At 46.0% G+C, this 23,256-nt stretch overlaps 1 protein-coding gene across 1 annotated transcript in view; it reads right to left on the reverse strand.

Annotated features, from left to right (window-relative positions):
* Positions 1-947: 947 nt before the first annotated feature.
* Positions 948-23,256, reverse strand: part of LOC311127278 (coiled-coil domain-containing protein 102A-like) — a 78,809-nt gene continuing 56,500 nt past the window's right edge. Inside the window, exons 7-9 of the mRNA XM_084159085.1 lie at positions 9,093-9,263; positions 7,810-7,913; positions 948-1,213 (exon numbers count right to left, since the gene is read on the reverse strand). Coding sequence (XP_084015211.1) covers positions 1,084-1,213; positions 7,810-7,913; positions 9,093-9,263 — 405 coding nt within the window. The 3' untranslated portion in view covers positions 948-1,083. The remainder of the gene's footprint in view (positions 1,214-7,809; positions 7,914-9,092; positions 9,264-23,256) is intronic.

Consider the following 23,256-nt stretch of genomic DNA (forward strand, 5'->3'; position numbering starts at 1 on the left):
TCTGTTCTTTTCTAGTATATACTTCATCAGCCCAGCATCTACGTTTTTTAAGGATGTGTGTATTGACCACAAACTTTTCTTTCAGAATGAACAACCCACTATGTCGAGAAGTTAATACTGTAGGTCTAATGGATCCATCCCCTACATAAGCACCTTGTCTCTTAGTGGTTATGGTGAGGGGACAATGGGACAAGGGGACATAGAGGTGGAGGGCCCTTTATGTCCCTTTCTATCCAGTCCCAGTCTCTCCCAAGAATACTACCTGTCCCCCATACTGGGAGAGTTTAGCTGTCTGAGGCTGAGCCCAAAATACTGATGAACTAACGATGATCCCAGGTGCCAGGCTCCAAGCACACACCCATAGCACAGTGACCTGAGGGCTAAACACCCTTACCGTCCTGAACTGTATGTACAGCTACTGATACAATTCCAACGCATTACATAACATTACCGGAACACTGCTGGAACATCACAGCTATGTCAACGCCGCTATCTTGAGTGTTTTTATACATCAGGAAGGATACTGTACAACATTCGCTGGGTGAAGTAACTCAGGATGCAAAGAGAAAGAGAAGGAAGGGTGAAAGAGGAGGCATGAGCTTTAGACTGAGGATGGGTGGCAGTGTGATTGAGAGAGTGTTTCATCACTGAGGGTGTTGTAGATATGGGAGTGATAGTGGTGATGATTGAGGTGTTGAGGACTAGAGGGCTGTAGGCTCTGGCTGTAGTGGCTTGTAACTGTAGTGCACTGTGGGTTGTACTGTAGTGTGGTAGTGTAGTGTGCTGTCAGTTGTAGTGTAGTGAGGGCTCTCTCTTGACCCCTGCTGGTTGCTCTGTAGTTCACAGGTACAGGTAACGACAGGTGTCCATGACAACCTTGCCCATGGCAACCATGTGCCAGTGTTTGTCTCTAACAGGATGGGGCATGTCAATGGAGATGAGTGGGTGTCAAGATCACATCTGTCCAACTATCAGTCTGTCTGTCTATGGGACACACACGGTGTGAAATGAAGAGCCCTAAGTCAGAGTCTGTCTGTCCATCTGTCTATCCATCAGATGGATGTCTGTGTGTCCTTCCTTTGTTCATGGGATCTGGATCTGTAGCTCCTCCTCCTCTTCGTCTGGGTCGCTGGGCGGTCCATCTGGGTTCTCTGGGCTGAACCGAGCTGACCTCATCTTCCCAAACAGGCCCGGGTTCTTCTGCCGCCTCAGTCTAGAACAGAGGAGAGGATGAGTGAGTGGACTTGAGTGAGAAGGCTACTTCAGGTTTTGATCTCAATTTTTCACAACTGGCACTTAAAGGCCCAGTGCTGTCAAAATTCAGTTTTTCCTGTAAAAGTCTGATTATTCCCTCAACAACTAAGGTAAAGCTCTTGCAGAAAATCGCCGTGGAGATCTTAACAGTGACTGAGTAAACAAAGGCATATTTCAGGACTCTGCATTGGCTAAACAAACAATGCATAATTCACCATTGCCTAAAAGCCCAGCGCAACGGAGCTGCTTCCGTTGCCAGGTAACACTCAGTTAGCCAACAACGACCAGTTACTGGGCCACAGCTGCTATACTGGTGATCATACTACCTGGACAACAGTCAAATACTAACATTATCTCTACACAGGGAGAGCGGGGGGAGAGGAAGTGAGAGGGAGAGAGGGAGAGGGGGGGAGTGAGAGAGAGAGAGAGAGAGAGAGAGAGAGAGAGAGAGAGAGAGAGAGAGAGAGAGAGAGAGAGAGAGAGAGAGAGAGAAGGGGGAGGTCTGCTCTCTACAACCGAGGTACATTTTTTGAAATTCAGCAGAAGGTTCCCATCAGGCCTAGCAGTAATGAATCCCTCTGAGGCTCAGAGAAAAGCTTAAATTATTTATCAGCGAGCCGTTTGCCAAATTGATCTTGGGCCCAAAATCATACCTGCGTGTTTGCAGTAGGCTCGGTCTGCGCCATAATGACAAAGACAAACAGGCACAAGAGAAAAGCATACGCAGTTAATTCCTTAAACCAACACGCTCTATCTTTCCTGTCTGTTTCGCTCTCTCTTTACCTCCTTCTCTCTCTTTACCTTCTCCAGCTCCCTCCTTCTCTCTCTTTACCTTCTCCAGCTCCCTCCTCTCTCTTTACCTTCTCCAGCTCCCTCCTTCTCTCTCTTTACCTTCTCCAGCTCCCTCCTTCTCTCTCTTTACCTTCTCCAGCTCCCTCCTTCTCTATCTTTACCTTCTCCAGCTCCCTCCTTCTCTCTCTTTACCATCTCCAGCTCCCTCCTTCTCTATCTTTACCTTCTCCAGCTCCCTCCTTCTCTCTCTTTACCTTCTCCAGCTCCCTCCTTCTCTCTCTTTACCTTCTCCAGCTCCCTCCTTCTCTATCTTTACCTTCTCCAGCTCCCTCCTTCTCTATCTTTACCTTCTCCAGCTCCCTCCTTCTCTCTCTTTACCTTCTCCAGCTCCCTCCTTCTCTCTCTTTACCTTCTCCAGCTCCCTCCTTCTCTCTCTTTTACTTTCTCCAGCTCCTTCCTTCCTCTGTGTCGCAGCAGGCTCCGTCTATCTACTGTCACGCTTTATTAGGACACAACAGCTTAACCTTCAGGAAACTTGTGTTTAAGACAATGCCAGGCGTCTGAGGCTGGTCTGGGTAAACGGGCCGGCTGTCCAGGTAAATAGAGGATTCATTAGAGGTGAGAGGAGGAGCACAGCCAAGCCCACAGACCCCAGACCAGCCCAGACCCCAGGCCGTGCAGTTACACTGCTGATCAACTAGAGTCTAGACAGCAGCAGCACTTATGAACCTACGATAGCTAACAACCCTGGGCCAGCCACCACTGCCTGCCTGGGACTGACTGACTGACTCATTAACTGATTCATACTGGAGAGCAGGGAATATGTGAGGGTGAGTGAGCTGGCTGGAAAAGTACAGATAGTGAGATTTAAACTATTAGCTGTCCAGGTTCATGAGAAAGCAATGCGTGCTGGGGGCGCTAATCAGTCAGTAATGATACTGTGGGACCCATAGTAATATTAGGCATAAGAAATAGACCCCCCCCCCCCCCCCCCCCCCGCTCAATGTCAGGCACTGTTAGGCCAGCTAAGAGATCTCAGAGGTCTTATGGCTCTTAGATGATTGACCATCAGTAGAAGGAGACCTAGTGATGATACAGGCAGCATGTCTAATGTGCCGTGTATGTTTTGTGATTTTAGGTGAGCAAAGATGTCCTTAAGTGCATAAAAGTGTTATTACACATGTTAAGTAAATGTATAAACAAGTAAGGGTATCAGGGAAATAAGTGATGCTTGTGTTAAAGTTCTCCAGATACAGAGAAATACACCTACTGTGTTGTATACTAACCAAGTGCCTAGCTAGCCAACTGGCAAGGTTGTGCATCATAGTGAGATATGAAATTAGCCACCTGTAACCTAGAATATGAGTGGAAATGTGAATGTGTCCATAGTATCACTTCTTCACTGTTTTATAATGTGAAATTGTTTTGTACAAGTTTATATCCTTTAAGAGAATGAGAATGTACATATTTGTGATAGAGAGACTATTGACCATCAGCAGAAGGAGACCTAGTGGTGATAATGGCAGCATGGCTGATGTGCCCTGTCTTGTGATTACAAATAAATAAAGGTAAACGTTCTAAACTTCTACACGCTTGAAAGTCGGCGACATTATTCAAGTGTGCAACAACACCAGCAATAGAGGAGTGAGTGTGTTCAGTGTGTGTTCAGTGTGTATTCAGTGAGTGTTCAGTGTGTGTTCAGTGTGTATTCAGTGAGTGTTCAGTGTGAGTTCAGTGTGTGTTCAGTGAACGTTCAGTGTGTGTTCAGTGTGAGTGTTCAGTGTTTGTTCAATGTGTTCAGTGTGAGTATTCAGTGTGTGTTTAGTATGTGTTCAGTGAGTGTTCAGTGAGTGTTTAGTGAGCGTTTAGTGAGCGTTCAGTGTGTGTTTAGTGAGCGTTCAGTGTGAATGTTCAGTGTGTGTTTAGTGTGTGTTTAGTGAGCATTCAGTGTGAGGTTCAGTGTGTTCAGCATGAGTTCAGTGTGTTTAGTGTGTGTGTTCAGTGTGTGTTTAGTGAGCGTTCAGTGTGTGTTCAGTGTAAGATCAGTGTGAGTTCTGTGTGTGTTCATTGTGAGTGTTCAGTGTTTGTTCAGTGTGGGTGGTCAGTGTGTGTGGTCAGTGTGTGTTCAGTGTGTGTTCAGTGTGTGTTCAGTGAGTGTTCAGTGTGTGTTCAGAGTGTGTTTAGTGTGTGTTTAGTGAGCTTTCAGTGTGTGTTCAGTATGAGTGTTCAGTGTGTGTTCAGTGTAAGTGTTGAGCTGTGCCCCATGCACCGTCCCTTTGGGAGACAAAGTGACACTAATGTGACACGGTGGCTCTGCGGGGCCATCTTTGATCCATCACCTGCAGGCTTCAACACCTTCACTCTGCACATCAAAGACCCAACACAGCCTCACATAATGAATCCACTCCTTCCTCAATTATGGATGACCCTGGTCTGAGCTACAGCTCAACCAGGAAAGGAAACACCCCCTCACCTCAGCCCTGACAAACAACATCCTTATTAAAACTACACAACCACTCATGTTATTATGATGTGAGAGTTGAACTATTTCTAGACATTTCCGGGATACATTGGCAGGCCTGTTCGCAGTGGACCTGCACTAGTGAGCGCTGCTGTGTGTATTGTGATGACGCATGGCTAGAATGGCTCCAGGGTGAACTGAGCCTCAGTTTAGAAAGAGAAAGAACACAGCCTCCCACACAGCCAGGGATCACTCTCTGTCAAATTAGATTATTCATCCAGGTAGAGAGAGTCAGCCTCTACGGTATGTCTACTACAGGGAAAACTAAATCCTGGCAAGTGCAGAATCTACTATGTTAAGTATTTCCAAGAAGCAGTATCTGTGTTACTGCTCTCTGTTCTCATACTCTGTGGTGTAATGCTAGCCTGGTTCCAGATCTGTTTGTGCTGTCCTGTCAATGTCTATGGTCATTGACCATTTACAATATACAGGAGTTAGCATGACAACACCAACAGATGTGGAATCAGGCTAGTATGATGGTGCCAGAGGCCTGGATTGACCCTCTCTGTTCCCCAGGCCACGTTAGTCTACTGGGGGACTCACTGACAGGAAAAGAGATCATTTTAATGGCGCTAAATTACACATAATAGTGTTTTGACCACAGTCACCCACTAAACGACTAAAAGCTTTTCCATTGCCCAAACACTTAGCAAGGCCATGTTAAGGTGAGAGAGTACATCTGGAGGAGAAGTGGGGGAGGGAGGGAGAGAGAGAGAGAGAGAGAGAGAGAGAGAGAGAGAGAGAGAGAGAGAGAGAGAGAGAGAGAGAGAGAGAGAGAGAGAGAGAGAGAGAGAGAGAGAGAGAGAGAGAGAGAGAGAGAGAGAAACAGAGAGAGAGAGAGAGAGAGAGAGAGAGAGAGAGAGAGAGAGAGAGAGAGAGAGAGAGAGAGAGAGAGAGAGAGAGAGAGAGAGAGAGAGAGAGAGAGAGAGAGAGAGAGAGGGGGGGAGATAGAGAAATGATACCCACTGGGCAAAAGCTGGTTGAATCAACAATGTTTCCATGTCATTTCAACAAAATAATGTAATGGGATTTGTAACACAACTTTGAACCTAAATCCAATGACATGAAATGTTTTGTTGGTTTCATGTTGAATTCACGTTAGTTGACAACACAACTGAAATTAAATCAAAACTAGACGATTAAATTACATCTGTGCCCAGTGGGTAGTCTGTATTTTCATGCTGCTACTATAATTAATGTATCAAACTCAGGCCCAATTGCTTTCCACAACATTGTCGACAACAAACCCTCTGCAACTAATGCATGAATGCAAAACAATCTAATCTATAAAGCCAACAGCCTTGCTAAACTGCTAATGTGTTATTTCTGTCTGTTCACAGCTGATACAATATCAAATAGCAATGTGACACACTCCGTGGGAATATACAGTATGAAGGCTATATGTTAGAGTGAAAGGAGCGAGAAATTGAGGTTAGAAAGATCTAAAATGTCAATAAAATGCTTTCATCTTAAATCTATAGATGAAACCAATGTTTTTTTCTCCCTCGCTTTCCCTCTCTTTTCTATTGCTCCTCTCCTACTCCATCTCTTCTGTTATATAATCTACCTCTCAGATCATGTTAAGCCCACTAACGCGGCTCCTCAGAAAACACACAACCTGGGAGGAGGAGAGCTTGAAATGGCAGCACACACAATGTGCTGTCAACCTCCACAGCTCTAAATTGGGGCTGTGCGTGTTAAGCCTCTCACTGTTCAGCCAGAGGGTTGTGCTAATAACGTTGGTGCTCTACAACCTGCATCACATTTGAAGTCTGAATTGGCCCCCTGATTGCGCTAAACAGACAAGCCTGCTACAGTGAAGGGAAATCAATAGAAAAGAACATGCTTTATTTGATCCACTTTCAAATTGCCTTCAGAGAGCCGAGTATTTAGAGATCTGAATGTCCTGCCGGTCCACGAAAAATAACACAACACACAGAAAGAAAAACACTCCTTCTTACCACATGCACATGCATTCCCATCACATGCACACATTTTCCTGAAAAGTTTTTGTGGACCATTAAGCTGCCAGTCTTCAGACCAGAGGGGTATACTACTACAAAGTAGGATCAATGAATTAGCCAGCAAGTTAGCTGGCTAACTCATTGATTCTGCTTTGTAGAATAGGCCTACCCCTCAGACATAGAAGTGGCTAGTTGTTTATGTCCAGTGTGACAGATTGGCGGCACTGTATCACAAAGCCTAAAGGCCAGATCCTGGTGTAAAGATGCCTCACATACATCACCACACCTCCGGATCAGGACCTTTCAGTTTTAACAACGTTCTGACAGCACCATGGCAACAGCGTTACAATAACGTCCCCCATTGCTAGAGACCTTTCTCATGGTGGCTAGCTGTGTCTGTCTGTCTGTCTGTATGTCTCTCTGTTGTGTTCATCTCTTATCTCCCTCTCCATTTCTCCCAGGCCATTATAGCCACACGCTTCAGCGCCCCGCAATCTGCATCTCACCCCTGACCCTAGGCCTGTTAACAAACCTGGGGGCCAAAGGTCATGTGTGTATGGGCTATGTGGAGTATGTTTGTATGTGTGCGTGTGTGTGTGGCATTGAGCGTGTGTGCACAGGATTAGACGATCCACAGAGAATTGATTGATAAATCGATGTGAAGGATGGACTTTTAACAAGCTACACACACACACACACACACAATACTGGCAGTCCGAGAATGCAACAGAGGTTTTCCCGGATCACCTGGCCTGGTCTGATGTATTGATTTAGACATTAGCTTTATGATCATAGACTGGGCTGGAGCTGGAAGACCACTATTACTATTTATATCTCAGACAGACAAGCTGGGACGTGGTGGGAACTATTCCCCTGGTTAAAGGGATAGTGCGACATTTTGGCAATTACGTTTTTCTACTTCCCCAGAGTCAGATTAACTCATGGATACCATTTTATGTCTCTGCATGCAGTTTGAAGGAAGGTGTAGGTCATTTCTGGAGGCATTGCTAACTAGCGTTTGCGCAATCACTGGAAGTCTATAGGAACAGCTAGCATGCTAGTTCATCTGACTCTTTGTGAGTAGAAAAGGGGCTTTATTGCCAAAATGTCACACTATCCCTTTAAAGAACCAAGGGGAGAGGGAGTGTGAGAGGGATCCAAGAAAGCATTACATATGTCTGTGTGTATTTGTGCGTGTGTGTGTGTGTGTGTGTGTGAGAGAGCATATGATAAGTGTGTGTGTGCGTGAGTGCGCGCGTGTGTCAGAATCAGTCGTACCGGGACTGCAGATGTTCCAGTTGGACCTGGAGGTTCTCTGACTGTTCCACCTGCTCATCCAGAGACCGCTGTAGCTTCCTGGTCTGGTTATGGGCCTCATCCAGCTGGGAGGGAGGGAGGGGGAGTGGTAGAGAGGGAGGGAGGGAGGGAGGGAGGGAGGGAGGGAGGGAGGGAGGGGAGAGAAAGAGATAGAGAGAGAGCGAGAGAGAGAGAGATAGAGGGTGGGACGGAGGGAGGGAGGGAGGTCACGGGTGGGAGGGTTGGATGGATAGATGGAGGGAGGAAGGGGGGGGAGGAGAACGTGAGAGAGCGAAATCGATCATTGCAAATCAGTCACACCAGACTTCAAAACCCAGAATCAGTATTCAATCAAAATCCTAAATACCCAACATTGACAAGCACTTACTGACAGTGTGTACAGTATGTGCACAGTGTCTGCTGTATCTACAGTGCCCCCCATAATTGTTGGGACAGTGAAGCATTTTTTATTATTTTGGCTCTATACTCCAAAAGCTTGGATTTGAAATCAAACAATGACAATGAAGTTAAAGTGCAGACTGTCAGCTTTAATTTGAGGGTGAATCGCTTAGAAATTACAGCACTTTTTGTACATAGTGCCCTCATTTTAGGGGAGCAAAAGTATTGGAACAAATTCACTTATATGTGTATTAAAGTAGCAAAAAGTTAAGTATTTTGTCCCATATTCATAGCACACAATCAAGCTTGTGACACTACAAATGTTTGTTTTGGTTGTTTTAGATTATTTTGTGCCAATAGAAATTAATGGTAAATAATGTATTGTGTCATTTTGGAGTCACTTTGATTGTGCATAAGAATATAATGTTTCTAAATACTTCTAAATTAATTTGGATGCTACCATGATTACAGATAATCCTGAATGAATCTCAAATAATGACGAGTGAGAAAGTTACAGACGCACAAATCTCACACCCCCAAGACAGCATTGTTTTGGGAGGACGTGTGATATTTGTGTGTCTATAACTTTCTCACTCACTTCATTCAGGATTATCCGTCATCATGGTAGCATCCACATTCATGTAGAAGTGTATTCATTGCGTGCTATACATATGGGACTAAATACTTCACTTTTTACTACTTTAATACACATAAGTGAATTTGTCCCAAGTGATTGTTTGATTTAAACTCCAACATTTTGAAGTATAGAGCCAAAAGAAGAAAGAAATGCTTCACTCTCCCAATAGTTACAGAAGGAACTGTATGTGTATCCATGTATAAATTAATGTGTGTTTGTTGGTGCTCACCTCGTCCTCCGCCTGACCCAGTTCTTTCTTCAGCTCCTCCACCCTCAGCCTCAGTTTCTTCACCTCTGTCTCGTGCTGCTCCACCCGCCGGTTGGCGTGGGCCAGCTCGGCCATCTTGTCCTGGTACTGCTTCTTCACCTTGGCGTGGATGTGGCGCATGTCTGCCAACTCCTGAGGAGCAGAAGGGGAAGGGTCAGGGTCAGTCAGCTAGTCTGGATTTAAATCGGACCTCGGGCCAGTTAAGTACCGTCGCTTATATGTGAATTTCAGTTTCAAGCATGACGGATGGGTGTTGGATGAGCGTCGGATGCCGTTGGGTGAAATTAGAGTATATTCCCTAGTAGCAGATCTTCCAGGAGATTCCTTGTGAGTTGAGTGAGTTTCTCTGGTCTTTGTTCTGCTAGACATCACTGCTACTGTTCGTTAGAGCATTGAAGATCTGATCAATAATGGAAGTGCTTCTTCAGGAGCGCTTTTAACACATTCACACAATAGAGAAGTACAGATTCCCATTGAAAGTAAACATACTGTGCCAGGAAAAGCTTGTGCCGAGCTGAACACTTACAAACCATTACCAATACAGCGAGAATAAAGAACACCAATAAAACATAAAGAAAACCTTGAAACACTTGAACTGGACTGTCCACCTGGACTGACCACCTGCACTGACTCTTCACACCTTAGCACAGATGCACTCACTCATGCACACATCCACACAGATCTACACACACACACACACACACACACACACACACACACACACACACATATACATTCATGCTACACACACATCACAACTGCTGCTACCAGACTCTTATTATGATTGCTAAATACTGGACAGTTTAAACACTTGTTGCCCAATCCCCCCTTCCCCAAAACACGTGTAAATATTGGACAATAAATTGTACCTTCCTGTTTTATATTTACCGGTATGCTAAAATGTTTATTCTATTCTACTGAGCCATTTACTTTATGTTCGTATTCTTATCTTTTATTATTTCTTATTGTTGTTGCATTGTCGAAAAGAAACCTGCAAGTAATAACGTGTATACCACGTGTATCCCGCACATAAGCCTTGAGCAAGGCACTTAACCCTAATTGCTCCTGTAAGTCGCTCTGGATAAGAGCGTCTGCTAAATGACTAAAATGTAAATGTAATAAGACTAATAAAACTTGAAACTTGAAAAAGAAAAGACAACCACAAAGAAAACCATGTTCACAGATCTCAGATGAGTTGAGCATGTCTCTCATTTCTCTGCTTTGCATTGAACAGTCAGAGTGCAATCTTGACTTAATCATCACTGTCATCATTAACATCAGTTGAGTTCTCCTGAGGATTCTCCTGTATGATCAGGGCAGAACAGCATGTACTACTGTTTTATAAGGCCAGAGAAATCAAACAGGAGTGAGGGAGAAGGACAAGAAATGGACGGAGAGAGGGAAGGAGGAAGGGAGGGAGGGAGGGAAGGAGGAAGGAAGGAACAGAGGGGAGAGAGTGAGGGAGGAAGGAAGGAAGGAAGGAAGGAAGGAAGGAAGGAAGGAAGGAAGGAGAGGAAGGAAGGAAGGAAGGAAGGAAGGAAGGAAGGAAGGAAGGAAGGAAGGAAGGAAGGAAGGAAGGAAGGAAGGAAGGAAGGAAGGAAGGAAGGAAGGAAGGAAGGAAGGGAGGGAGGGAGGAAGGGAGGAAGGGAGAGAGGGAGGGAGGAAGGGGTAGGGAGGGCGTTGGTATTCCCTAGCTGCATAGCGAAGCACTCGAGCAGCCCTGGCTAGATGAGCTGTCCTATTGAAACAGACGGACCATGGTATCAATTCAGTGCTCCAGCCCTCCACTTAACAGGAAGGGAAAAAACACTGCTTCAAAAAAACACAACAACAAAGGGAGGAAGTTGAAGTTTGCAGTTAAGGTGATAAACTGTGTAACCAATGCCTCAGTCCGCCACTGGCAGTGTGATATGCCTACTACCGTATGCCCAATCGATGTAGGGCCAAGTCAGAAAATAGCTTTCTCAAACGTATTCTTTCCTAAGAATCATTGACACCTTTAAATCAAAATGTCAATCTACCACCGACACATTCATAAACACAAGTCATCACTATCATATTCAAAACCTCTCTAATAGGGCTGTCCCAGACAAAAAATAATCTTGGTCGACCGAGAGTTGTTGGTTCTTTCGACCAATGGATTGGTCAAAATTTCTAAACGTGTATTTTTTCATATATATACACATCCTATGTGTTTTAATCAAATCAACTATATGCACTGAGTTTGTCTGATGCTTTACGAGCACTGTTTGATGAAATAATTAAGACACACAGATGCCTAGAGGGAGTCCGACCGCAATTGATTTGATTGTGCCGGGCCTGGCTCAGACTTGCTGTGCTGTGTTTTAAAAAAAAGACAGCGAGTGACTTTGTGACTAGCACCCGTTGTGTCTCTCCTGCCTGCTGCATTATCCACCCCAGAACATCAACAGTCTTTATTGCACTGTCCGTGTTGCTGAAGCTGCAACATAATTACAGGCATTTCTGACTGAAAAGTTATGTTACCGAAATCCCTAATTTGTTTAGGAAAAACCCAATTTATTTTTACAGATGCTCTTATCCAGAGCGACTTACAGTTTAGTGAGTGCATACATTTTTTTTTAATACTGGCCCCCCGTGGGAATCGAACCCACAACCCTGGAGCTGCAAACGCAATGCTCTACCAACTGAGCTACACAAAGCTATTCCCTCAACCCTTGCTCTCTTTACGTGACACATGTATGCATCGCATGCACGTGACCAATAGGGCCTGAACTATAGCATATCATAATCATATTAATAAATTGGTTATAACAAACTCTGAACACATGTGACAGCAAAATGGATGCAATGTTTGGTTTCTCAGGAGGTAAAGGGGAAGTCAGATGTGTGGAATGAATTGGACTAGTTGTGGAAAAATCAGACAGGGTCTTTTTTTGCTACTGCTCGACTATAGAAATCTCAGTCGACCAACAGCCTATCGACCAAACAATCGACCAGTCGACTAAATGGGGTCAGCCCTACTCTCTAACCATACTGTAACTGACAAATCATCTTCTTCACTAGCCTATGTCACTAGATAGAACCAGAGAAGTGGAAGAAGGGAGGAATATTCAGGGAGGCCATGGACGCACAACAGGGGAAATACATCCATTGCCACCCCATTGGTCTCAGCGGGCCGTTTGAGTCCTTCATTAAAGGTGAATTATTGATGTGTTTCTGTGGCTTTCATGTGTTCTGTCAGGCTGGCTATGGCTCCCACAGTGACTGCCACCTGACATGTACACTAGCTCACACACATAGACACTTTAAATACACACAGCCAAGTTAGAGTGACAACAGAGAGAGGGTGAAGCACTGTGTACAGGAGAAGAGAGAGAACGAGAGAGAGAGAGAGAGAGAGAGAGAGAGAGAGAGAGAGAGAGAGAGAGAGAGAGAGAGAACGAGCGAGATTAGAGAGAGCACGTGGTTCATTAATAATTCAATGCGATAATCAAGTGTCCAGACTGTGTGAAAACACATGCATGATGTGGCTCCCACAGCTCCCAGTACTGCCAAGACTAGACTGGATGAGGGGATACACACACAAGCACAAACACACTCACTCCTGTAAAAATCCCTTGAATCCCCAGACCACCTGGAGAGACATGTTCCTTGATGCTTGACTCTTTGTTTTAAAGGTCACAGCAATGGAGGACACGGTCTACTTCTACAGCCCCGTCTGGGAGTCCCAGTATAGAAATACAGTTAACCCTGGAGCATGACTACCATTGCATGACTCGAGGATGACTCGCTATTTTCCATTGTATCTTTATTTACTTTTTTCTTACTGATTTTCATTTCTAATACAACCCCATCCTTGATTTTTTTTTTTACTGATTGTCGCTGCGTTGACAATCTTGATCATTTTTTTAGGATGTTAATATTGTTAATGAATCATTCCATTTCCAAAGTACATTTTAGCAATAGTGTATGTACATTCTTATCTCATGCCAATAAAGCAACTTGAAATGTAAATTGATTACTATTGTACAGCATGTAGAACAGCACTATCTGGCCCGGAGACTGTGTGTGTGTTGTGATAGTGGAGGAGGCACTGTAAACGGGCAGATGATTTACAATACAATATCAAGGTTTTGAAAAACTTCAAAATGAACAATGTAACCACAAACCCTGATCCACAAAATTGCATTTTGTGTACTGTAGCCTAAATAATAATAAAACAATCATCATTGTATCTTTGATCAAACTAAAAGGATCAGGCCTGTGCGTAGTAGTGGTGGTACAGTGACAACATTAGCAGTAGGTGGTGTACTTTGAGCAGGAAATCCCCAGTCATATATGACCTCATTAAGCGGATGATTGTTTGGTTGATTGATATGAGATGTGATAGGGGTTAAGTGGAGGGGTCGTAAGGTCTGGATTGATACTATATACATAGAGATACAGACAGGGAGAATGCCCTCATCAAGTGCCTAGTTCAGACAAAGGAAGAGAGGGAGACACGGGGGAAATGAGAGGGGGGATGGATGGAGAGATGGAAAAAGAGGGAGAGGGGTAAGGGAGGGGTTGTGAGCATGAATAAACATGACAGAGGTGAAGATTAAGAACAAAGGGAATTTTCAGAAAGAAAAAGCGACATGAGAAAGAGAAAAGTGGGGAAGAAAAGACGACAGTGCGATATCCAAGAGAAGAAAAAGAGAGTGCACTCAGAAACGCATGACATCACTGTATCACATTATCTGACAAAGAACCACTTCAGAGTTTGGAACTTGGAAGTCAGTGAGATGCAACAGAATCAGACAGCATTCTCTACTTTTGGATTGAAAGTTTCATTCAGCTTTAATGTGGGTCTGAGTGTCCTCTGTGAAGGAGTGCTTCAATAAAGAGAGAAGAGAGTCACCGGCTAAGAGCTGAGTCTACATAAAACATGAGGCAGACTGACGAATGATCTATGATGATGAAGGTACTCACTGAAGGTGAGGTGAGAGATGGAGATTTCGCACTCGAACCGATTCACAGACACACTGCTGGGAGTGTGTGACAAGCCCATGCACACACACACTGGAAGGATTCTGTCCAAGAAGCACATAAAATGTAACACACAGATGACGAGCCATGCAATGACCCATGTAGAAAACACCTTTACAGATTTTTCATACCAAGCTTGACAGAAGCACACATGAACAGTAAGACACCCCAGCCCCATAGCCAATCAGTGCATAAATAAAGAGGGGTAGATTGGTTGGAGGGAGCTAGATATAGAGGGGTGTCACGCAAGGCTAGCTGTTAAATGTTTCTCCTTGACTGGCTCCAAGACCCTGAAATCTGCCATAACATCTGCTCCACTGCACTGAAACAAAGAGACACGCCACACACACACAATAAATACACTACACACACTACACAAAATACACTACACACACACTACACAAAATACACTACACACACTAGTCAAAGTGACCACACACACTTAAATTAACATGAAGACACCACACACAGAATGCCAAACACATAGTGAACAGCCAAGATGGAGAAAGAGTAGAAAGCTATAAGCACACACACATTATTCACACATTATCTCTTTCACCCACTCCCTTTTCCCCTCCTCCTCTACCATTATCATATTTTCATACATATTGAGACCCACACATACTGTGGTCATGCATACATGCACACACACACACACACACACAGATGCATAGCTAAAGACAGAGATAGACAGCACATAGGCCTACACACACACGTACATCAATTATTGTTCACAAATCACTCCACTTTCCCCTCCCCCACTACTAGTTTCATAAAATGTAATATAATATTCATTTAGACCCACATTCTGCACACCCACCCAATCCACATACACACATACAGTACACACACACGCACACACACACACACAGACACAGACACACACACATAAATGATGGTTCAGAAATCTGGCTTACACACTCCCCTTTCCCCTCCCCCACTACTAGTTTCATAAAATGTCATATAGTATTCATTTAGACCCACATACTGCACACCCTCCCAATCCACATACACACACACACTGGATAGTGGAATTGGGTTGATTATGAGGCTGCCTGAGGGAGTGGAGCCTATTGCAATGCTCCAGTACGATTGGTCAGGATTAGATCAAGTCTATGGATATGGGAGAGCGGGAGGGAGAGAGAAGATAGTGAGAGAGAGATCAATCAATGGGAAACTGGGGGCACTGGGGTGGTAATGGTTCCACAGTCAGGTGTACTGGTTCCACAGTCAGGTGTACACACCCCAGGGAACTGTGTGAGCAGGCAGGCTGTCTGGCGGAGGTGTAGACGGGAGGGTAGGTGTTCCCTCTGGCAGCTCTTTGGTTCCTCTAGGTGTGGGATTCACTGTGGCCCCCTAGAGGAACCAAAGAGCTGCCAGAGGGAACACCTACCCTCCCGTCTACACCTCCGCCAGACAGCCTGCCTGCTCACACAGTTCCCTGGGGTGTGTTCAGCAAGACACAACATTTTGGAACGGTCGACAATGTTTGGCAACTGAACATTGGACATGGGTACTGTCTATACCTGCCATTCTACAGATGGATCCAACTGGGCTGGATGAATACAGTCTTAAAGGCTAGACAGCCTAAACCAGTTTGCCCTGGACCATACCTATCACAGTCTACAATTCAGTTCGCAGCCTGCAATATCCATAATTAAATATCTGTAATATTTTCAAAGCAAACACTTAGTCATAATATAGCGAAAGCTCTCCCTCTGCCTAGGATGTAGAGACTCCCTAAGGCGATAATAGACACACACACAACTCCCAAGTAGACCTGGCCCTGACCCGGGTTTCCCCTGTGTAGGATAGCAGAGCCCAACTGCAGTAACTGAGGGAGCAGGTGCATGGCCTTGGGGTCACCACCTGCAACTACTGGAGTTAATCTCCCCATGCACCTGGCAACGGAGCAAACTCATTACCCTGGCCACGTCCCAGCCCTACAACACCTGCCCCAGCCGCCCACTCCTTGGCCTATCCTCCTTTTCTCTCCTGCTTCTCTCTTCAATACTGGTGCTCCTCCTCACCATCCTCAAAGCTTTTACTCCTCTACAATACTACTGCTCTGCTCTGTTCTCTTCCACATCCATACCACTATGATTGCCACCTTCCATATAAACACATACCCCTTTCCTCTAACCTTCATTTTACCTCTCCTTTCCCTCTAGTCCTGTTCCCCTCCTCCCTTTCCCTCGCCCTGTAATGTACCTCTCTCATCCTCCTCCTCCTCCTCTCCTCCCCCTCTCTCCTCATAGCTGAGAATAAATGTCAGGTTAAAAAGCCGCTCCTTGGGGAGAGGGAAGGAAGGTAGGTCTGTCCTGTCAGAGCACACATCAGGGCAGATTTTCCCCTTTCTCTCTCTTTTGCTCTCTCTCTCTCTCTGTCACACACAGACACGTTTATCTCAGTCCTCCAGCCTGAAAAGCATGTTCCCTCAAATTACCTCAGTTTCTGCATGGTATCAGTCAAATGCCTTCCTCCATGTTTCCCTCTCTGCTTCTCCTGCTCACATTTATAGTACAGCAGTTATTTTTTGCCCTTCACACACACAGCAACACATACACAGACAAACACCTCCGCCCCCACCCCCCCCACCCCCCTTCGCTCTCTTTCCTGTACCTGCTCTGTGTCCCTTGTCGGACTCAGTGCCACTCCTGCTCTCTCTCTCAGCCTTAATGACGTTGGTCTCTGTTCTGCCTGTGAACTGCTGCATTAGCTCCCAGGCTCATAAATAAGCCATCCAGGCAAGCAGTAATGGAGTCATTTACACTGAGCACAGGCCACATGGCCTACCTGCAACTAATAGGCCTGTTTAGGCTGAATGGACTTCAGGGAGAGCTGCATCACACTGAATGATGTCCACTGGTTCTGCTCTGACACACTGGAGACACACACAAAGGTTACATCCTGTATGCTGTAGCATGTTCTTCCTCTCTGTCACAGCATGTTCACAGACGCACTTGTCATGCAAGGTTGTGCATGCTATGGATTAACAATAAGCATGAATTAAGTATTAGAGGGAGGAGGAGAGAGAGGAAGGGGAGGGTGAGGCGGTGAGAGAGATGGAGATATGAAATAGAAGACTCCCTCACGGAAAGCACAGCAGGTCCAAATGGAAAAGTACTGAAACAGGAGCCCTGAATCTGAGGAACAAGACAAACAATTTCACACTAACTAACCCCAGATGTTATAACCACACGCCAGGAGAACTCATTTACATACACACGCACATGCACGCACAGAACAACAACAAAACAATGGATGTGGGTACAGGTACACACACACACAAACGCAAACACCGCAACACAAACACATACATATTAAGCGTATCACCCTCAATGAAACACACACATTTCAAACCCATGCAACAGACTTGTGATGATAATGAAGCTAACTAACTAATGTAACCTGTTAACCAGCACCAACAATATGAGAGAGTCAGTCCATTATTCAGGCAGAGCAGATGAGCAGTGTGTATGGGGTCATTAATCAGTGTGATTGGTGAGCGGTCAGGTTTTATTCCTGGAGATGGGAGGGGGCTGGGGGGTGACATCTGTAGGGTAGAGCAGGGGCAGCTGTTTCAGGAGGGGGTGAGGGGGTTGATGTATTGTCCCTATAGGCTGCAGCTGCATTGAATGGAGGGAGGGAGGGTGGAGAGGTTTGGGTGGGTTTACTTGTGTTGAGAAAGATAAAGAGAGAGAGAGAGAGAGAGACAGAGAGAGAGGGAGAGACATAGAGAGAGAGAGAGAGAGAGAGAGAGAGAGAGAGAGAGAGAGAGAGAGAGAGAGAGAGAGAGAGAGAGAGAGAGAGAGAGAGAGAGAGAGAGAGAGAGAGAGAGAGAGAGAGAGAGAGAGAGAGAGAGAGAGAGAGAGACTGCTGCAGTACGCCTGCAGCTCTGTCGCACGCTGGGTATGTACATAGTCAATGGTAGGCTTCGAGGGGACTCCTACGGTAGGTACACCTATAGCTCATCTCTTGGCAGTAGTACTGTAGACTACTTTATCAGTGACCTCAACCCAGAGTCTCTCAGAGCGTTCACAGTCAGCCCACTGACACCCTTATCAGATCACAGCAAAATCACAGTCTACTTGAACAGAGCAATACTCAATCATGAGGCATCAAAGCCAAAGGAACTGAATAATATTAAGAAATGCTATAGATGGAAGGAAAGTAGTGTGGAAACCTACCAAAAAACAATTAGGCAACAACAAATTCAATCCCTTTTAGACAACTTCCTGGACAAAACGTTTCACTGTAATAGTGAAGGTGTAAACTTGGCAGTAGAAAACCTAAACAGTATATTTGACCTCTCAGCTTCCCTATCAAATCTAAAAATGTCAAGCAGAAAACCTAAGAGAATTAAAAACAATGACAAATGGTTTGATGAAGAATGCAAAAACCTAAGAAAGAATTTGAGAAAACTATCCAACCAAAAACATAAGAGACCCAGAAAACCTGAGCCTTCACTATGGTGAATCACTAAAACAATACAGAAATGCACTACGGAAAAAGAAGGAACAGCATGTCAGAAATCAGCTCTGGGAAAATTGGAAAACACTAAACAAACAACAACACGAAGAGTTATCTATCCAAAATGGAGATGTATTAATAAACCACCTCTCCAATCTTTTTGGCTCTATAACAAAGAACAAACAGCAAAAACATATACATGATCAAATACAAATCTTAGAATCAACTATTAAAGACTACCAGAACCCACTGGATTCTCCAATTGTGACTTGTTTCAGGAAACTAGGCGTATGTTGCGCATCACTACTTCACAGGAGCGCCATTTTTGGGCAGAAATGCCTTCTGGAACATGTGAACATTCATGTGCCTTAATAACAAACTTGTATGCCATCTGTAAATACGAATACAATTGTTAAATTACGAGCCTAGTTGGTTTAGCCATGGAAAAAGACAGCAACCTTCCCGCTAGCCATGATTGGTTGAGATAATGAGTGTGCTGGACATGCCGAGAGATGAGTTTGGATTGGTCTGCCATGTAGCACGCTTCTGTCTATAATATGAGCTGGTCAGTATGTGTAGGTAATCCTTTCTAACGCTGCTATTTTTTAATGATATCACGTAGTAGAACTGCATAAGTGTTGCTCTCCACTTTCTGGAGGACCGAGTTTTAAAATCAGTGGAATTAGAGTATGATAGCTAAGGAGATTGAGAAAACTCTGGCATTTGATTGCAAATATGCAGACGGAGTCGAAAAGAGAACACACAGAAGGCTCCGGATTACATCTTCAAACTAAGAGCAACCATGGCATCCTTGACAGAGAGGGATAAGCGTCCATCCATGTATACGGGTAAGAGAGTCTAGCTAGCTACATTTTCAGATATTACACGTTTCTAATTTAGTCAGAAAGTTGTTTTCATTTCAAGTTAAAGTGTACTGTTAGCTAACTAGCGAGCTAACGTTACGTGTATGATCTGTGTAGTAATATTTTTTGTAACTCAGAGCCATTTGCATTTCTAGTTATAGCCTAATGTTAGTTAGCTAACATTGAACCTGGTTGGTTAGCTACCTGCAGATTCATGCAGGGTAGTAACGTTATGAGTTGGGATTATGGTTCATTGTTTAGCTAGCTAGCTACATGTCTAAACAAAAGACTCCACTATGCAAAGAACTATTTCATTGTTTATGATGTAACTGTGACAACTGTCGCTAGACGTAGCTGGTAAATTCGCTATGGCTATCTACTCCGATTTCAGAGCATGCTAGAGTGTGCTAGAGTGCAGAATAACTGACAAATTTACGAATGTTCAACACCCATTGAATATGGCCGGTGTCAGTAAACGTTGGCAAAAAAAACATAATTTGTCACGAATTCAGCCAAGGCTGCTCCTCCTCCTTGCTCGGGCAGGCTTCGGCATTCGTCGTCACCGGAGTACTAGCTGCCACCGATCTATGTTTCTGTGTTCTACTTGTTTTGTCTATATTGCACAAACCTGGTTCCAATTACGATAATTTGTTTCCCTATTTTACCCTCTGGTTCCCTCTTGGTGTTGTGCGTGACTGTTCGTTGTTTTGTTGTCATTGACATGTGAGTCTGTATTTTCTTCCCCACGTGGAAGATATGTTTATTTACTTTTGACAAGTAAAGTACGTCGTTGACTAGTTCTGTGTCCTGCGCCTGACTGCGTCCTACCGCTACACACTGACGCATGACAGAATCACGCACCCATATGGAGTCAGCAGGTACATCCATTCCTCCAGGATCAGTGGAGGAATGCATCCAGCAGCACTCGACCATGCTACAGACTCTTGGCACAGGCATGGATCGAGTGGTACAGACTATGGAGCGATGGGAGTTTTCTACACCTCCTTCCACTACTATTCACCCCACACCGCTGTCCACCCCTTCACCACCTGGATCCAGTGGGATTCGGCTCTCGCTCCCGAGGGCATATGATGGAACAGCTGCTGGGTGCCAGGGGTTTCTGCTCCAGGTGGAGCTCTACCTGGCAACCATCCAGCCGGCTCCCTGGGGATACGAGAGCGTGTCCACCCTCATCTCCTGTCTGTCGGGGAAAGCGCTCGAGTGGGCCAATGCTGAGTGGGGAGGAATAGACGCGGCATCGGTGCGCTATGAAGATTTCACCCGCCGTTTCCGGGCGGTATTTGATCATCCACCGGAGGGGAGAGCGGCGGGGGAACGGTTGTTCCACCTCAGACAGGGGAAGAGGAGCGCACAGGACTTCGCACTGGACTTCAGGACATTGGCAGCCAGCGCGGGATGGAATGAGAGGGCCCTGATCGACCATTACCGATGCAGCCTACAGGAGGACGTTCGTCGGGAGCTGGCCTGCAGGGACACCACCCTTAACCTGGACCAGCTGGTGGATTTATCGATACGACTGGATAACCTGTTGGCCACCCGCGGACGTCTGGATCATGGTCCGTCCAGTCCATTCCTCCAACCCTACACCGATGGAGCTCGGAGGTGCTGATCTAAGGGTGACCGGAAGAGGGGCTGTTTCCTGCACCAACTGTGGCCGCAGAGGACACACTGCTGGTCGGTGCTGGAAAGGGTCCTCAGGGAGTCGAGGCAGCAGGCAGGGCACTGGTGGACCATCCCAGGTGAGTAGGCACCCGACTCACCCAGAGCTCCCTGTTGAGCACATGTGTGTTCACATAGAATTTCCTGAGTTTTCCCCGCATTCCCAGCATAAGGCGCTCGTAGATTCAGGCGCAGCTGGACATTTTATGGACCGTCTATTTGCACATAGATTAGGGATCCCTATTGTGCCTGTTGATGTGCCCTTCCCTATACATGCCTTAGATAGTCGCCCTTTAGGGTCATGCCTGATTAGGGAGGTCACAGCTCCACTCTGGATGAAAACGCAGGAGGGTCATGAGGAGAGAATTAGTCTCTTCCTGATCGATTCTCCTGCGTTTCCCGTGGTGTTGGGGCTTCCCTGGTTAGCCTCTCATGACCCCAATATTTCGTGGCAACAGAGGGCTCTCAAGGGATGGTCCCGTCAGTGCTCGGGGAGGTGTGTAGGTGTTTCCGTAGGTGCAACTATGGTGGAGAGTCCAAACCAGGTCTCCACTATGCACATTCCTCCCGAATATGCCGATTTGGCTCTCTTACCACCCCATCGACAGGGGGATTGTGCGATAAATCTCCGGGAGGGCGCTGCACTTCCTCGGAGTCATGTGTATCCTCTGTCACAGGAAGAGACGGCGGCTATGGAAACATATGTCTCCGAATCTCTGGGACAGGGATACATTCGGCCTTCCACTTCCCCTGCCTCCTCGAGTTTCTTTTTTGTGAAGAAGAAGGATGGAGGTTTACGCCCGTGCATTGACTATCGAGGTCTCAATCAGATAACGGTGAAGTACAGTTATCCACTACCTCTCATTACTAGTATGACGGAGTCATTGCACGGGGTGCACTTCTTCACCAAATTGGATCTCAGGAGCGCGTACTAAATGCCGTGAGTGGAAGACGGCATTTAGTACCACCTCTGGGCACTATGAGTACCTCGTCATGCCGTACGGGTTGATGAATGCTCCCTCAGTCTTCCAATCCTTTGTCGATTAGATTTTCAGGGACCTGCATGGACAGAGTGTAGTGGTGTATATAGATGATATTCTCATATACTCTGCTACACGAGCCGTGTATGTGTCCCTGGTGCGCAAGGTGCTTGGTCGACTGTTGGAACATGACCTGTACATCAAGGCTGAGAAATGGCAGTTCTTTCAACAGTCCGTCTCCTTCTTAGGCTACCGCCTGTCCGCGTCAGGGGTGGAGATGGAAAATGACCGCATTTCAGCCGTGCGTAATTGGCCGACTCCAACCACGGTTAAGGAAGTGCAGCGATTCTTAGGGTTTGCCAACTACTACCGGAGGTTTATCCGGGGCTTTGGTTAGGTAGAGGCTCCCATTACCTCCTTGCTGAAGGGGAGACCGGTGCGCCTGCAGTGGTCAGCTGAGGCGGACAGGGCTTTTGGTCACCTGAAGGCTCTGTTCACCTCGGCTCCAGTGCTGGCTCATCCGATCCCTCCTTGGCATTCATAGTCGAGGTGGACGCGTCCGAGGCTGGGATAGGATCTGTACTGTCTCAGCGCTCGGGTACGCCACCAAAGCTCCGCCCCTGTGCTTTCTTTTCGAAGAAGCTCAGTCCGGCGGAGCGTAACTATGATGTGGGGGACCGGGAGCTGTTTGCTGTTGTTAAGGCTCTGAAGGCGTAGAGACATTGACTTGAGGGGGCAAAACACCCTTTCCTCATTTGGACTGACCACCGCAATCTGGAGTACATCCGGGCGGCGAGGAGACTGAACACTCGCCAGGCAAGGTGGGCCATGTTTTTCACACGTTTTGTTTTCACCCTCTTGTACAGACCAGGTTCCCAGAATGCTAAGGCAGACGCTATGTCCCTGCTGTATGACACAGAGGAGCGGTCCAGGGAGCCCACTCCCATACTTCCGGCTTCTTGTCTGGTGGCACCAGTGGTATGGGAGGTTGACGCGGACATTGAGCGGGCGTTACGCACGGAGCCCACTCCCCCCCGGTGTCCAGTGGGTCGTGTGTACGTTCCGTCTGATGTTCGCGATCGATTGATCTATTGGGCTCATACATCACCCTCTTCTGGT

The sequence above is a fragment of the Coregonus lavaretus genome (genome assembly GCF_964263955.1).
Source record: "Coregonus lavaretus genome assembly, chromosome: 4".
In the NCBI taxonomy this organism is placed as follows: domain Eukaryota; kingdom Metazoa; phylum Chordata; class Actinopteri; order Salmoniformes; family Salmonidae; genus Coregonus; species Coregonus lavaretus.